The sequence below is a fragment of the Uloborus diversus genome, chromosome 3 (assembly GCF_026930045.1).
Source record: "Uloborus diversus isolate 005 chromosome 3, Udiv.v.3.1, whole genome shotgun sequence".
Lineage (NCBI taxonomy): Eukaryota > Metazoa > Arthropoda > Arachnida > Araneae > Uloboridae > Uloborus > Uloborus diversus.
In genome coordinates this window covers 17308434-17325093 of record NC_072733.1, presented here as the reverse complement: position 1 = coordinate 17325093, position 16660 = coordinate 17308434, and the positions used below count along the sequence as shown (strand labels likewise).

The window sequence follows — 16660 nt, the reverse complement described above, 5'->3', positions numbered from 1 at the left end:
TCCGCGCCTGTATATATATATATATATATATATATATATATATATAAACAGAAACCAACCTGGAGAATGTCAAGACAAAGTTTTTTTTTTTCTTTTCTTTGATACTTTATTACCTTCCCACACCCTTACGTCAAGCGCAAATCATCAGATTTTCTTAATATACACTTTGTCGCTAGTAATTAATCTATCTACCTTATCTTAATCTGACGCGCTTCAGTATTTATGATGATAGATTTTTTTTACTGCTCTGACGGGCTGTCCTAGACGCAACTCCCCCCCCCCCATATAAAGGGCTTAAATTTGGTTTAGGTGCTTGAAAGGATGCAAGGTTATGTTCATCTGACGAGCTAGAATAAGTGCAAAAAAAAAAAAAAAACTCTTTGGACTCCCTTATTATAACATATAAGACAACAAAAAAAAGTTGATAGCCCAAAGAGTCGAAGTAACATCCTGTGACCAGGCGGGAATTGAACTCACCACCTCCGGCATTTAAAGCAAAGTTTCCACCTCAGAGCCACGGAGGTCCAGGCCTCACGTATCTCAAATAAATTAAATGAATAATAACAAATAAATAATGCTTTAAATCAGAAATCTAGGTCTATTTTGAGAAGTAATATTTTAATGATTCAATGAACCCACGCCCTTTCATACGTCTCAATTGTTTATGTAAAAAAAAAGAAATTTTTTTTTATCTTAACGTGTTATGCTTGTGAAAATGTTCTTAATTTTGAAATTCACTAATTGTAAAAAATCCTGAAATCTTGGGCTGGAAAAAAAAGGGCTGTGGAGTAGGAGTAGAAGCGTTAGAGTCGGACTAATTTTGGGGTAAAGGAGTCGGAGTCGTTGGTTTGGTTGGTTGGTTGGTTTATTTGATTTTTATGGCGCAAGAGCCCTCGGGGGTCGCCAAATGATTTTTTATCACATACTATTTTTTCTTCATTCAAGAATTAAGTCAGGAAAAGGGAAAAGTACGCATATTTTGAAGTAAAAGGCATAAAACTTCAAGTACTAGTATTAAAAAAGACAGCCGTTAAAAACATATAAACAAATTGTAGATTAAGAAAAAAATGGTCGAAACAGGAGAAACCACGTACTTGTTGGAAAACATGCCGACTCTCCGACTCCGGAATTCTATTTGGTTTTATAATTTTCTTTAACTAATAGCAACTGTCAGCAAACGATTTTAATTGCCTGACATTTTCTAAGTAATCACTTTCAAATAAACATAATAATATATATTTTTTTTTACTTCTTCTCAGTTATAACAGTAAAAGGAATGTCTCCTTTGAGCAAGTAGACTCGGGTGGAAACCAGATGTAAGGGAACATGGGGCAAAGTGAAATGCTGAAATATTTACTCTGCTTTTAGCTCCACCTATCTGGTATTATTTTAACTAAATAGTACCATATGTAGTTTATTCTAGTCAGAAAAAAAAAGCTGCCAAAGATTGAAGCATTTGGTAATACAGGCAATTTTCAAAAAATGATACTCATATTGTAATACTTTGTTGTAAGTCAAAATTATTTTTGTTACTATAAAATGACAAAGTTCTTGTTATTAACACTTCAAATTTTAATTGAGATCTCTTAATATTCAATGCAGTATTAATTTAGTTAATATTAAGCTTATTTTTATTTTAAATAATGTACAATTAGTCAAGTACATACGGGGCAAAGTGGATGGGGCATAGTGAAATAGTTTGTTTCATTAACTCACTAAATAATTTAGTATAAATCACTTACGTTTTCATTTATTAATTAATTCATTTACATTCCTTAACTTAGTAATTTACCTAATTATATTCATTCATTCAGTCACACTTATTTTATTTTTCTTTCATTCTTTTATTCCCTCATTTATTTTTCTTCATTGATTTATTCATGAAACTTTTTATTTACAGATTATTTTGATCAAAAAATATTTTACAATCGAATAGAAAATATTTCATTATAAAAATAATTTATTTTTCACTTTGCTCCATGAAAAAAAAAAGGTGAACCTTTTCCACTTTTTTAAAGACTCAAAATTTACTGCCAAAAAAGAAAAATACTGTTAAAAGCAAGTTTTATTATAAAATATAATGTTCTTTCTTGATGCACTGTAGTTTTTAAAACAAATTTCCGATTTGTTCATTTTGAAAAAAAACTCAAGCATCTTAACCATTGTCCCACATTCCTGTACATGTACCCGGTCTCTCCCCGCAATATAGTGTCCTGTTTCCGTTTAAATCTTATAGATGAAACATAATTTAAAATGTATTCGGGGGAAGATTTTCAGAACCAAAGTATTAATTTTTTTTTTCATAAACTCCGACATTAACTTGGGGTGTCACCCACCAGATAGTAGTCACCCGGGCCGGACCTCTCAAAAAAGCTTATTTTCTCTCAAGTTACAGCTTTCAAAAACTGAAAGCATATGATTTGACCAACATCAATTTGTTAAACATTAAAAGGGGAGCAAATTAATCCTTTTCAGTGTTAAAAAAGAGAATTTTTAAGTAATTTCATTTTCAAACTGCAGCTATTGAAAAAATTTGGTTTTGAAATTGAATTTCTAACGTTGGTTTACAATGAAACGCAACGCAAACATTTCATAAAAGAGCATTACTATTTAAATCTTTGTTTTGGGGTTTACCACCCTTTTCATGAGAGAGAAAATTAAAATAAATAAATAAGTAAAAAAAAAGCCGAAGTCGAAGACGAAAGTTTTGAAATCTAGGAGTCGGAGTCGGCCATTTTCCTTCCAACTCCGCAGCATTGGAAGAAACACCGTTTTCGGTGTCAGCGATTATTTTTCATTTCTTGAGATGAAAGTAAACTCATTTTAAATTATTTAAAAATAGATGTAATGCTTTAAATATTTGTTTCATTAAAAGATTTCAGCTTTAGAAACTGGTTTTTGTTTCTTTTTGTGTAAGCTTTAGCGCACTCATTCTCAAAAGTTTAAATTTTTTATTAAAAAAAAAGTTTGACTCATTAGAAATATTTGAAATTTTGGATTATTAACCTCAATTTTTTTAACGTTATGATTTATCTGTGAAAAATTTAAACTTTGTTTCGAAAAAGCAAAAGCAATAATTTATTTTTTATATTATTAATTCATTGGTAAATCTCATGATTGAACCGCAACACGTAAAATGGAAACTACCATAATTGTTAGTTGCATTAATCGTAATTATTTATATAATATCTTTTCCAATATGTTAAAACGAAACAAGTCAAAAGCATTTCGCTTGTTTGTTTGTTTAGTTTTTCTCGAATCGTTGGGAAATATTCTGCTTTTGTTGTCGGAATAATTTAAGACTAACCACCTGTGAAAAGGATAGTCAACAGTTAGTAATGATAGGTTTGCGAGAATTGGCCCAGAAACTGGTTTGTGGAACGAGTTCTTCGGGAGCAGTGACATGCGGGGCCAATGTGAGAAGCACCGAAGGGTTTGGCATTTAAAAGGCTATTTGTTTGCCGGGCAGGACTTGTCCCACCCCACACCGGCGAGCCATCTGTAAAAGCGGGACTCAACGCGCGTGCGCCACGTTGGGGGAGTCTGCGAAGCTCAGGAGCGAGCTCTAACTCCGCGCTCCAATCGATATCTGAACCCAAACACTGGCAGTCGAACCAAGCGCTGACCTGGAAAAGCAAGAGGCAAAAAAAACGACCGCTCAGGGCATCCCTCACCGCAGACGATGCAGCGGCCACCCGATGATGCAGTAGGCGGTAGCTGTCGCTCCAAACACCCTCACCGAGCTCACCACCGAATTTGATTTTTGTCAGCGGCAATATGGCGGGACAGTTTGAGAGGGGGACCTCCGAGATCGCATCTGGGACCCTGCCCAAGTAGTGCCTTCCTTGGATATAAAGGTGGTCAAAAGCTCATCTTCCACAGCAGCCCAACGTCCACCTCGTTCCTCCACACCATCCTTCGACGATATTTTATTCTAGAAGGTTATGACTGCTACAAGAATTTATGAAAATCCACAAAATTAGAACTGAAAGCAAGCGTTTGTCCGAATTAGAAGCTTATGAAAAATAAAAGCCACTCAAGGTGAATTTCTGCGGTATGTTTACATGAATTAATATCTACGAACAAAATTTACCATGTTTATTCTTTCATTGCTTAAATGTATAACTATCACGTCGAGAGAGAATTTCTTCTTATTTACGGTCCACACGGATATATGATGAACACTCAAGAACATGAAAAGGTCAGTAATTTAAGCTTGAATTATTGCTGTCACCAACCGCAAGGCAGAAGAGAAGTTGATAAAATGAAGGTAAGATCCTTGATTAGACTATGAATGTGTGCCCCCATTAAATTAGACTCCAATTTTTAGGAATTTCATCTAATTGCCATCTTAAAGACCACATGGCTTGTCCGATTATTTAATCTTAATGAAGAGAGAGCAATCACATGTATCTAAGACATCTCCATCCACTTAATGACAGGCCAAGCAATCGAATATCTTAATGTATTCTCCCTACATCGTGGTCGCCCTTGCTCCGGCGAAGATATTTGAAATCAGTGATTGGAAAGGGGGCTTTCCTGCTTTTCTCCACCCTTTCATCCCGACCCTCAGGTCAAGACGACGACTACGAGGGGAGGAATGAAGAAGCAAAACGTGCGAACTTTGTCACTCATCGTGTGCACGTTTACTTATTTGCTAGTGGGAGCGGCTATATTTGACGCACTCGAATCGGACAACGAGGATAGACAAAAGGAAGCCCTTCAGTACGTTGAAAACCTTTTAATGCGAAAGTATAACATTTCTCAAGAAGATTATAGAATTTGGACAACTATTGTTATTAAAAGTGTGCCCCACAAGTCTGGTATTCAGTGGAAGTTTGCCGGAGCTTTCTACTTTGCCACTACTGTTCTAACAACTATAGGTAAGTTCGACTTAGTTTACTTACAGGTCATTCTCACAAGTATTACAAATCATGTCCGACGATTTTTAATTTTGTTTATTAATTTTTATAATTTCCGACAACTTAACATATTTTATTGATTGATTAGCCATATTTTTATGTAGAATAAAGAACCAATGATTTTTATATGAGTAATTTATAAAAGTTTGACCACTTCGTGTATTGGAGTGGACGAATAAGCATTAAAAATATCGTTTCAATCATAAAGAAAGATTTGCAATTACAGAAAAAGCATAAAATGAATTTATGATTCTGAAATTTATTCTGTCTTTCATTTCAAGAAAAATAGCTATCATTTTCATATCATTAATACAAACGTAACAACAGAGTAGACATATATGAGTTTAAATTAACTGTTCGAAAAAAAAGAATATATATATATATATATATATATATATATATATATATATATATATATATATATGTATAAGTATATACTATATATATAGTTTATTTATATATATATATATAAATAATATATATATGTTACATAATTATATTTATTATTCTTAAATTTATCATAAAAAGTGGTAACATATTTAAAAAGTATGACTTCTTAAGAATATTACCAGAACCAATGTAATTTTTTTTTCGTAAGGGCTGTGACAGAGTGGATAATATAAACCATTAAAAATAATTGGACATGAATAAATAGCAATTTTTCAGCCGGGGGGGGGGGGATTGTACTTCAAGTTGTAGTGCTTTAATTATTTTTTTGAGAAAGACATACTTTAACTGATATTTAATTATATTGTTGTTGAATTTTAGCACAATTTTGAATCACATTTTGAGTCCCAGTCATTTGAAGGGAGGAGAAATAATAGTATCCTTATAGTTCAATAAATAAATAAATTAATTAATAAATAAATATTTTTAGCCCTTCATGTTAACACTTACACCATTGTGCAAATTAATGGAATCAAGCTATTTTTTTTTTTTACAAAACCACCTTTTATACACCATTTAATTATAAAATCAAAACCACCACTTAGTATGCCGCCTCCCTCCCCCCTTTTTGTCCAGCACCATTTACATTCTACTGGGTATAAAGTCAACTGAAATTTTGCACTTTTCTTTGAATCTTGAACTCTGAACCATGCTTTTAGCAAAGCACAAATCATTTTTTCTTTCGTTGTCCAATCAAATTTTCACAATGGTCTGCCTCTTCCGTGGAGAAATATCCATGCCTAACAAAAAGATAAAAAGTGACCGGATTTTGAAAAAACAGCAAAAATATGTAGAAATTTATAACACTTAAACAAAATACAATATTTATGACAAAAAATACGTGAGGTTATAGCGCCTAATCAACTGGCAGGCTAAACAGCTGTTATAACAAAGATTAAACTACCTAAAAAATCCGAAAAATAAAAATTCCAAACTTGAAGCCATTAATTTGCACAAGGGTGTATGTACAAGGGTGTTGAAATTTAAACCTCTTTGTACTTTTTTTTTTTGGTAGGGGAGAGTGTTGTACCTTGGGACACTTTTTATATTTTAAATTTAACGTCAATTACTTGAATCAAATTTAAAATCTAAAAGTCACATTAAAATACCCCAACATATTTCTATGCAATATATTTTTTTAAAATGAGTTGAAAATTAAATATTGTCGGCCATTTTTAAAGTAAAAGTTCCAAGCTGTCCCAAGGTACAATATCCTATTGTACCTTGGGACACATCCTGTTGTACTATGGGAAAGTCTTCATGATTCAGGAAACAACCATATACTTGAATCAATTTTGCAACAAAAAACGAAAAAGTTTTTTTTTCCCTGGTAGTGAATTAAATCATGAATAATGAATTATGAGTCATTAATAATGAAGTATAAAATATTATCTAACATTACATGTGTTTAAAATAATACTTAAGAACATTGTTCCATGTTCGTAAACATGCCTTAATTATTAAGAACCATTCATATGTTGTAGCTTGGAACATGTCCTAAGTTGCAATGCGTTTGGCTGTCCCGAGGTATAATCACCACGTGATTTAAGAAAAACCAAAATAGTGGTCAACCTAGATGCACTATCATTATTTTCTCATAACGAAAATATTTGAAGTACATCCCTTTTATAACAATATAAAATTCAGTTGATTAGTTTTACAAATACAAAGACAGAAAATGAAATAAAAATGAAGAAAGTATTTAATTCGGAGTCATGAAATTTTCTTTCTCTCACAAAACCGTCAATTTTACTCATTTGATGCTGATTTTTACTACGGCTCCATTTAATGGTAAAGGTTACTATTAACGATTACAAAAACATGGCTGATAAAAATAGATTCCTATAAATTGGCAGTCCAACGTAGAAACGTCCCAAGGTACAACACTTTCCCCTATTAATTGACATAAACATTCTATTTCTCGGATTTTCTGGAGAAAACCTCTTCATGTAATTTCCTGAGCATCAAAGACGTCTTCGCCAAATTAAGAGAAGATCCGATGAAAACTGAATTTGTATGAGGAAAACTCCTATGTGAGTTCTTGAGCAACAAAGGACTTCTGTGCCAAATTTGCAAAGATTCGACGCAAACTGGATTTGTATAAGGAACATACACTCATTACACACACTCACATACAGCCACTACCCGGCGTTTCACAGACTAACTCGAAAATAAAAGTTGTGTCAAGTGGCGCATGTTCAACAATCAGGCTTAGATAGAAGAAAAAAAAAGTGTAAAATTTCCCTTCAACTCGTAGAAAAAAGCAATTTCATGACTCAAAATTTAAATTGAGACCTCTTTGGATTTCTTTTAAATTCCAAAACTTCAGTCATTGTTGTTAATATGCTTAAACATTCCGTTTGAAACCCCTTGGGGGGAGGGTCACCCCCAAAGGATGTGGAATACTCCTATGTGAATTCCTGAACATCAAAAGAACTCTTTGCCAAATTTGGCAAAGATCTGATAAAAACTAGATTTGTATGAGAAACACTAGCACACAAATAAACTTTCATTTTCATATACATATCAGATAGCTTACAAAAAAAAAAAAAAAAAAAAAAAAAAAAAAAAAAAAAAATAAATGGTGAATCAACAAAAATGCAGGATGTCCGAAAAGTTCTTGACACACTTAGCCTAAAATACTGTAATACTGTGCAAAAAGCTTTTCGGACACCCTTTATGAATAATTAATGGTAATCATAAAAAATTATTAAAAATTCAAAAATGTTGGGCATGATTTGTACTATTTCCGTGAAAACGACCCTCACACATAGACGTAGAAAAAGAAGGTTTTGCTCCAATTGTTCTCTAAAAGGCAGTAATGTAAAATCCTTTTATGATATGCATGAAAGAATAGTCAGATTATCTTAAATTTGCCTGAATATCGCAGTTTTTTTCATTTAAACTATGCATACCTCTAATTTTTTTAAACTATTTAAAACTACATTTTACTGACTTATTCTCAAACAATACAACGCACGTAAAAAATTTATGATATTATGTTTACTGGTTGGGTTTTTCATCTAAACTAGGAATTCACAACCTATGAATTTCAAGGAAGGCGGGAGTGCAAAAAAATGAAGTAAACGATCCATAATAGCCATATCAAAACCATTTCGTGTTTTCACATAACTATTAAGGTGTTATCAACTTATTAGAATTGCAAAAGTAACTACTTTTGCCCGCTGATTTCACCTAAATTCCAGATTAACTCGAAAAAAAAAATCTTTTTGCACATTGGATTTCATATGATATAACAATAATATGCTCTAATAATGAAATGTTCGAAATAGAGTTATGTGGTGTAATACTAGATTTTGTGTGTGAATTTATCTAGCTTTTTGTTCAATCACCAGCAAAAGAGTTATTATTTGTATTTCGTTTTACAACCAGCTCAGATTGCGCTGCTTGTATTGGCCACATACGGGGGAAATGGGAGGGGGAGAGGGTGCGAGCCTCACATCAGTGTTCAAAGGAGGGCTTGAAAGGTTGTGAGTCTAAACTAATAGTGTACATTTAAAGTTTTTAAAATGTTAGTTTATTTTGTGAAATTATGATTAGCGCTAGTAATTACCTTGCCTATACGCCTTCAAGAAGCATTTATGTAAAGTACTGACACACGCTGTGTGCCAGTATTGTGGCAAGAAAAAGCATTAAATTCAGATTTTAAATCAATAATTATTACGTTTTGTACGTTTTTGAGATGTGCCAGTACTGTGCTACTGAGCGATTTAAATGAAAGAAAATACTTTTTTTTGTTTCATAGAATGTAATGCTGCGAGGGCTCGCCCACAAATGACGTCACGCTTTGAAGGGGAAGGGATTAGTGAATTTGTGACAGGGAGGAGGGATGGGGTAATAAGAAATGCAAAATCACCCGTTTTGGTTGAGCAAAAGCCATTTTTTACAGCTATGTAATAGAGCATGACATGTGACAAGGGGAGGGAAGAAACAGGGTGAAGTGTGACACTTTGTGACAAAGTGGTAAGGAGGGAGGGGATCAAAATGTTGAAAAAAAGTGGTAGCATTTATATATAAGGACTGCCATGTTTTCAAGTTCCATAGAGGTGAAAAGACAAAATGTCACTCCAGGTTTAAAGCAAGGATTAAAATGATTCGCAAAAATCCCATTGTACACTATATGGTAAGTGCGCCAAATAATGCCAACTTAAGGTTTAGGGCCTAATTATTTAACTTTTTTATGATTCAATTGGCTATAATTACTGTACATTCATTAAACGACCGATAAAAATAAGAAAAAAAATCATACCATGTCTAAATTTAAGTTAAAATTATGTTTGTCAGCAGTTTAATAAAAATTGGCAAATAAGCTTTTTTTGGAACATAAGTACCTAATGAGGCCAACTTTGAAGAAAAAAAAACCGCCAAAAAGAACTATAGTTATGTTAAAAAAAGAAAAATCTTTTATTGTCAATATAAAAACATATTAAATCACATTTTATAAAATCAAAGTCATTATAAAAAATTCCATTTTCACTGCAATGGAAGAAAGAAAAAATCAACCGTCCCATTCGGGAAACTGATAAGCCGTTATTTTCTGTTTTTTGGTCACTTCTGCGCACAGTTCGTGCACATGTGTGCAGCATGTGCAGCCCTGGATCAGATCCTCCACCCGATCCTCTGGCGTCTTAATAAAGATATCGGAGTCCTAATAATGCTGATCCTGTTCTTTTTGGGTTCCACTCAATTTTTATAGGGCTTTCAAATCACACGACAGAATGACGGAACACAGCGACTTTGTTCTTTTTGAATTCGTCAACTAAATAAATTAGGCATTCCAGAACACTTAATCTTTTTTATACTAGTAAACTACAGCAAACTGTGAAGAAACAAAATTTACTGCAAAATAAGATCAGAAAATTTTGACAATACTTTTTTGTAATATCGGTTGCTATACTTTTGCCAGTTGGTAAAAACTTGCTTGTCCTCAATTACACTTTCTGATGCCAAAAAATCAGATTTTTGCTATCCTACAAAGAATAAGTAGGATTTGATCTTATTGATCTACATCACCTTATTTGGAGCATCCACCTTAATATTAGGTAGTTTAAATTATTTGAAATTTTTTATACGATACATTACGATTTTTATTAGTTAAAAATCGCTATTTATTGATTTTATAAATGCAGAGGGATGGAAAATAATGCATTACCATAAGTTGTTACAAAATGCCACATTTTTAAAAATGCACTGCAATGGTTATATTTTAATGCACTAACAATCTTAAGTAAATGCTAATTTAGTCATTTAAAGTCATTTCTAGGTTGCCATAAAAAGACTCTTTAAAATTTTCAACTGTCATTATTTTATACATGAATTACATTAAAAAATGTCAATTACTTATATTGTTGAATCTTTTGAATTTCTAATAATTTTTCTCATTTATTTTGAAAATTTATTATTGAGCTTTTTTTAGTTATGCATACCAAAACAATTTATAAATGTAAATAGGGTATTTATGGATGTAAGAAACAAGGAAATACTGTCATATTTTATTCAATATGAATTATTTTGTAAACTAAGATATAATAACCAGTATATTAAGTCCCAATCTATATTATTCTAACAGTTTCCTATAATATTGCAAGATTATCTTTTCTCCAAAATTTTGACAAACTCAATTCAATATATTTTTTTTTTGTCAAATTTCAAACTTTTTCATTTTTGAAATTATGAGACTGTACCTCGTAATTTTAATTGTCTTTTTCTTCACTTCCTGCTCGTATGAAAATTGTTGTGACTGCATTACAAAATTCAAACACCCGTAGTTTACAATATTTTATGTATACATTTTTTTGTTTTTATCTAAAAATAACATCAGCATAACACTAAAACTTCATTAATAAAGGTAAATTTATACATAGACCTTCTATCTATTTTTAAAATTAGAAGCAATCACAATACGTGTTAGATATGGGTTTGGTTGAAAAAGTTCTTTTAAATTACACTAGGAATAAAAAACAAAATTTTGTCGACATCCTGGTTTTGAATAGTCAATAGTTACTAATGTTGGCTCGAAAAACACGAATATGTAAATTAATTTCTTATTAGCTCTTGTTTTCAAGATACATAAAAGTCCACTGGAGAAAGATGCACAGCAACCACGCATTAATTTTTCAGAAAGCAGTGGTTTCTTGCGGCCTATTGCTGTCTGCGCGTCATTTCTGATTGCTTATTGTACTTAAGGATCATCTCTTGTAATCGTCCATTAGTATTTGGCGAGCATTAACTCAGCACAATGACCCCTATATTTGCAAACCGTTAAACCGTTCCAGAGATATCTTGGTGAAACCTTTCCCCATGTTCACGCTCACAGCTCCGCAGTGTTTAGGTAAAATATTTTGGAGGAAGTGGAGAAAATGGAGTTTCAAAGACATATATGACAGAACTTCTGAGCGAATTATTTGACCATTTCGTTATTAGTTATCTCTGCTATTGGAAAATACTTGTAACAAATTCGAAAAAAGTTTTGAGGTGTTTTCCTGCCTTATGCAAAATTTTTTCTTTAAAATTTGTTTTTTCATTTTGCATTTTGTTAGATCTAGTGTTCAAGCTTGCTCATTTGGCTTCCGCTACAAAAAAAAAAAAAATAAAATAAAATCTAAATCTAGCATTTCACTATTGTTAGAATTGAATTCAATGCGGGTTTCTTCAACTATCTCGAAAACTCATTTGTACATGCACTGCTGTTTGTCTGCCTACGCAATTTTTCTCTTCCCTCCGAATGTTTTATCAAAAACAGCAACCTTCATAATTCTGCGTATTTGAAGGGCCGTTAAAAATTCTCTCCTTAAAATATAGCTTCAGTATGTCTTAGGAATGTCCCTGTAAGGAGTTAGAAAACCCCCGATCTTTGTTTTCTTTAGTATTCAAAATAGAATGAGCATGGGTGAAAGCAGAAATAGATGGATCTACCCTTGGAAGCTCATTTTAGACACTTCTCTCCTCCAATTTCTTGAAGTCCATTTGTGTTTTCAAGCTGTCAGATTTTCTATCTCAACCAGGGGTCGAAATGTAATGGACGGTCATTATTTTATACATGAATTACATTAAAAAATGTCAATTACTTGTATTGTTGAATTTTTTGAATTTCTAATAATTTTTCTCATTAATTTATTTTGAAAATTTATTATTGATCTTTTTTAAGTTATGCATACTCATACCAAAACAACTTATAAATGTATATGGTATTTATGGATGTAAGAAACAAGGAAATACTCTCATATTTTATACAATATGAATTATTTTGTAAACTAAGATATAATAACCAGTATAATAAGTCCCAATCTAGATTATTCTAACAGTTTCTTATAATATTGCAAGATTATCCTTTCTCAAAAATTTTGACAAACTCAGTTCAATATTTTTTTTTTCAAATCTCAAACTTTTTCATTTTCGAAATTATGAGACTGTAGCTCGTAATTTTAATTGTCTTTTTCTTCCATGGGAGGTCCATGGAAGGACGTCCCATGGGAGGTGTTTTTATCTGCCGGGGAAAAACAAATCACTGAGATTTCTCTATAGTTGGCTTTGTATCTGGAAAACAAAAGCTAATCTCCACTTTTTATTATAATTTGTTAAACCATACAAATAACACGGAAATACTTATTTTTGAGTAGAATGCATCTTTGGTGTTGAGTAGTGCTATTAGTGTTGTTTTTGCAAGAAAATATTTGACATCTATAATCAGTGACTTTGATTGCTCCTTTTCTACTTTCCATCCGTTAAAATCTGAAATCTGTAAACAATTGCTGCTAATACCTTCTCAGTTTTAAACAAGACAAATACTACGAAAATAACTATTTTTGAGCCGGATGCATCTTTGGTGTTGATTAGTGCTATTAGTGCTGTCTTTGCAAGAAAATATTTGACTTTTATAGTCAGTAGTTTTGATTGCTCCTTTTCTAATTTCCATGCATCAAAATCTGTAAACAATTGTTGTGGATACCTTCTCAGTTATAAGCACTCAGAAGAATACATTAATTTAACATTAAAAACGAGATTCTTCCCAACGGGCTCTCCATATAAAATATGTCACACTTTTTTCAACATTTTTGACCCCCTCCCTCGTTTTGTCAGAGTGTCACACCTTACCCATCTCCCCCTTTTTGCATGTCACGCTATTTTTCATGAACAAATAGTTATAACAAAGTGTGTAAGGTTCAACTTCTTGCTATCCCTTCCCTGTGACTTATCACAAACTGTCATAACTTCATGAACCCGCTCATTCCCAAAGTGTTACATCATTTGTAAACGTCCCCCTACTCCATAATAATCTGAAAAGAGGACGTAAATAATATTAATCAACTCCAGTAATAAAAGAAAATATGATTAAAAAATTTAAAAATAGCCTAAAAAGTATTTAAAATCGATAATCATGAGCAGTGCTATCAAGAGTTCTTTTCCAAGTTTCAGAAAGTTTATCAAAAAAAAAAAAAAAATTAATTTGAATTTTGACATCTTGAATTCAAATTATGTTTTTCGCAATCACGAGTGTGTGTATGTAGGCGTGTGTGTTTGTGTGTGGGGGTATGTGTGTTTGTGTGTAGAGGTATGTGTATGTGTGTAGGCATGTATGTTTGCATCTGTGTGCTGGCATAAGTCTGTGGGTAGTTTTGTGTATTAATGTGTGTGTGGGGGGGGGGTATGTGTAATTGTGTGTTGGCATATGTGTTTATGTCTGTGTGCAGGCATGAATGTGTGGGCAGTTGTGTGTGTATGTGTAGGTGTGTGTAGGTGTCTGTATGTATGCGTGTGTGCATGTGTTTGTGTATGTGCGTGTATGTGTGTATGTGCTTATGTGTGTGTATGTGTGCGTGTGTGTGTGTGTAGTTGTGTATGTATGCGCGTGTGTGTAGGACATGGATGCAACCTGGAGACGGCTTTCGCTATAGGAGCAGCATCGTGAGGAGCCGGTTGACGGAGATGGTGCGGAGGATGGCGGTGGGAAAATAAAATGATAGGACGCCAAAAACAGTCATGTGAGAACAATAAGCAATCGTGATTGCTCAAAAATATTCACAAGTGACTTAAAGTTTTTTTTAGCAATTTCAGCATGTGCATATAGTATATTATATAATATTATAAAATTGTTCGTTGTTCATAATAACTTAAAATTAGCATCTATATATCTACAGATAAGTAAAACACTGTAATTGGAAACGTGTTTCTATTAAAATCATTGTAATTTATACTTAAAATAATTTTGATTTAAGAACTTAATTTCTAGCAATATCTTCAGTTTAGGAAATGTTCGTAATACTTATTGCTTTTTCATTTGATTTTAACTATCACTGGTAAGTTTTGCATTTTTTTATTTTATTCACTCCAGTTATGAATGTTTTAGCAATAATTCTTTCGAAACCAGATTAAAACTACTTAATTATGTTTTTAAATTTTAACTAAAAGTTTCTTTAACTATCAACGTCGTTGAAGTTTGTTATTAATAATGTGAAATTTGCTTCAGCTATTTATTTTTTATATGTCCTGTGAATGAGATATCTTGCCTCATTCACATGATATATATATAATGCCAATAACTGAAAACAATATGTAAATTAAATTTGTAAATTAAAAAAGCTCTGAAGTTTTAAATTATGGATAATATATTTTCATAATAAGAGTGGTTTCAAATACATAGTAAAAATGCGAAAGGTTTTTGCATGTGTTTGTACCAAAAATAAAGAGGGAAGGATGTCTGGAAAAGAGAAAATTTCTAATCTTGAAAGAAGATTTTTAGTAAGAAAAAGATTATTTCGGTGATCACATTAATGACCTTACTGTCTTTAAAAGCTCATAAAGATGCACTTATTATTTGCAAATCAAAATCTACGTATGAATCATAAAATAAAAGTAAGGAGCTGTCCTCAGATGATGTCACTCTTTGAGGAGAGGGAGTTCATAAAACGGACAGTTTGGGACAAGGGGCAGAGAAGTGGCAACAAGAAATGTGGTAGCACGTATTTTAAAATAAGAATACGATTGTGAAAAATAGTGTGACAAGTACCAAAGAGCGGGGGGGGGGGTCAAAAATGTTGAAAAATGAGCCATCAGTTATGGTCAGCCCCTAAGATGGTGTCTTCATTTCATAAGAAAGCTAAAATGAATGCTTTCAAAACAGTATTATACCCCTGTTTTACAAAATAAGCAGCAGACAGGTAAACTATAGTGTGTCATATGATAAGGGGAGATGGTAGGTTGAAGTGTGGCAATTTCTGACAAAGGAGGACGAGAGAGTGATCAAATGCGTTGAAAAATAAGTGTGACATCATCTATGGTCTGCCCATAACTTGTAGGCAAAAAGTTACAGAAAAAAATAGCATACGTACAGTCATGAAAAAAAATAAGAAAAGCGAAACACTTATAGTTTATCGGCAATTATAATTGATAGGGAAGTAAAAAAAGGATGGATGGATATGGATGAATGTTTTCTTTAAAAATAAATAATGTTTTCTTGCGAAAATAACCCTTTGATAAAGGATCATATACAAAGTAAAATGAACATAAAGTGAATTTTCGAATAGGGCTCAAAATTTGTTTCTACATAAATGGTTTTTTGAGGCTAAAAGCAGCTAGGGTACCCAATTTCAATGCATTCTGACGAGTAGAACAAAATATGTTAACAAGAAACGGATTAGGCACTGCCACCGCACATATAGGACAGGAAGTGGGTAAAGTGAGACATGTAGAATAGCGAGACAACAACAATTTATTTTCTGTTTGGATATTTCAAGCCTGTTAAAACTTTTGAAAAATCAAGTCGACGTACTGTGAACAATATTAAAGAAAAAACGTAGGCTTTAAGTATCACAAGAGAAAAATAACTATGTCATCAGAGTTTGAACCAATCAGCAATTAAGTTGAAACCAAGGAATCTGGAGGGGATTTTAAGCCCTAGATTTACCTTACTGCCTCTACGGTATGCTACATCAAAAAAAAAAAAAAAGCCGGGAAATAATCGAGAGGAATATTTACTGTATCTGGATCACCTGTTTACTTTTTTCAAGAAATAGGAATACCCGATTATCCACGAATCAGTCAAAAATCAAAAACTTGTATTCTTGAAGCGAAAAGCGAATGCCAATGGCTGTTTTTTTTTCTTTTTTGTCGAAAAGTTAAATTTAAAATCAGTTGCTTTTTTTTAATTTATTTATTTGCTTATTTATTTATTTATTTATTTATTGTGCTTTCTTCCTCGAACACACAGTTGTTTTTTTATTGATATTAAGTTTTGTTGGACAAAAATACAAAACATTTTAATCGTAATGTAG

The 16660-nt window shown here is 32.3% G+C and overlaps 1 protein-coding gene across 1 annotated transcript in view; it reads left to right on the top strand.

Annotated features, from left to right (window-relative positions):
• Nucleotides 1-4515: 4515 nt before the first annotated feature.
• The window catches only part of LOC129218448 (two pore potassium channel protein sup-9-like), a 97164-nt gene continuing 85019 nt past the window's right edge, over nt 4516-16660 (top strand). Inside the window, exon 1 of the mRNA XM_054852723.1 lies at nt 4516-4883. Within this exon, the coding sequence (XP_054708698.1) occupies nt 4601-4883 (283 nt within the window). The 5' untranslated portion in view covers nt 4516-4600. The remainder of the gene's footprint in view (nt 4884-16660) is intronic.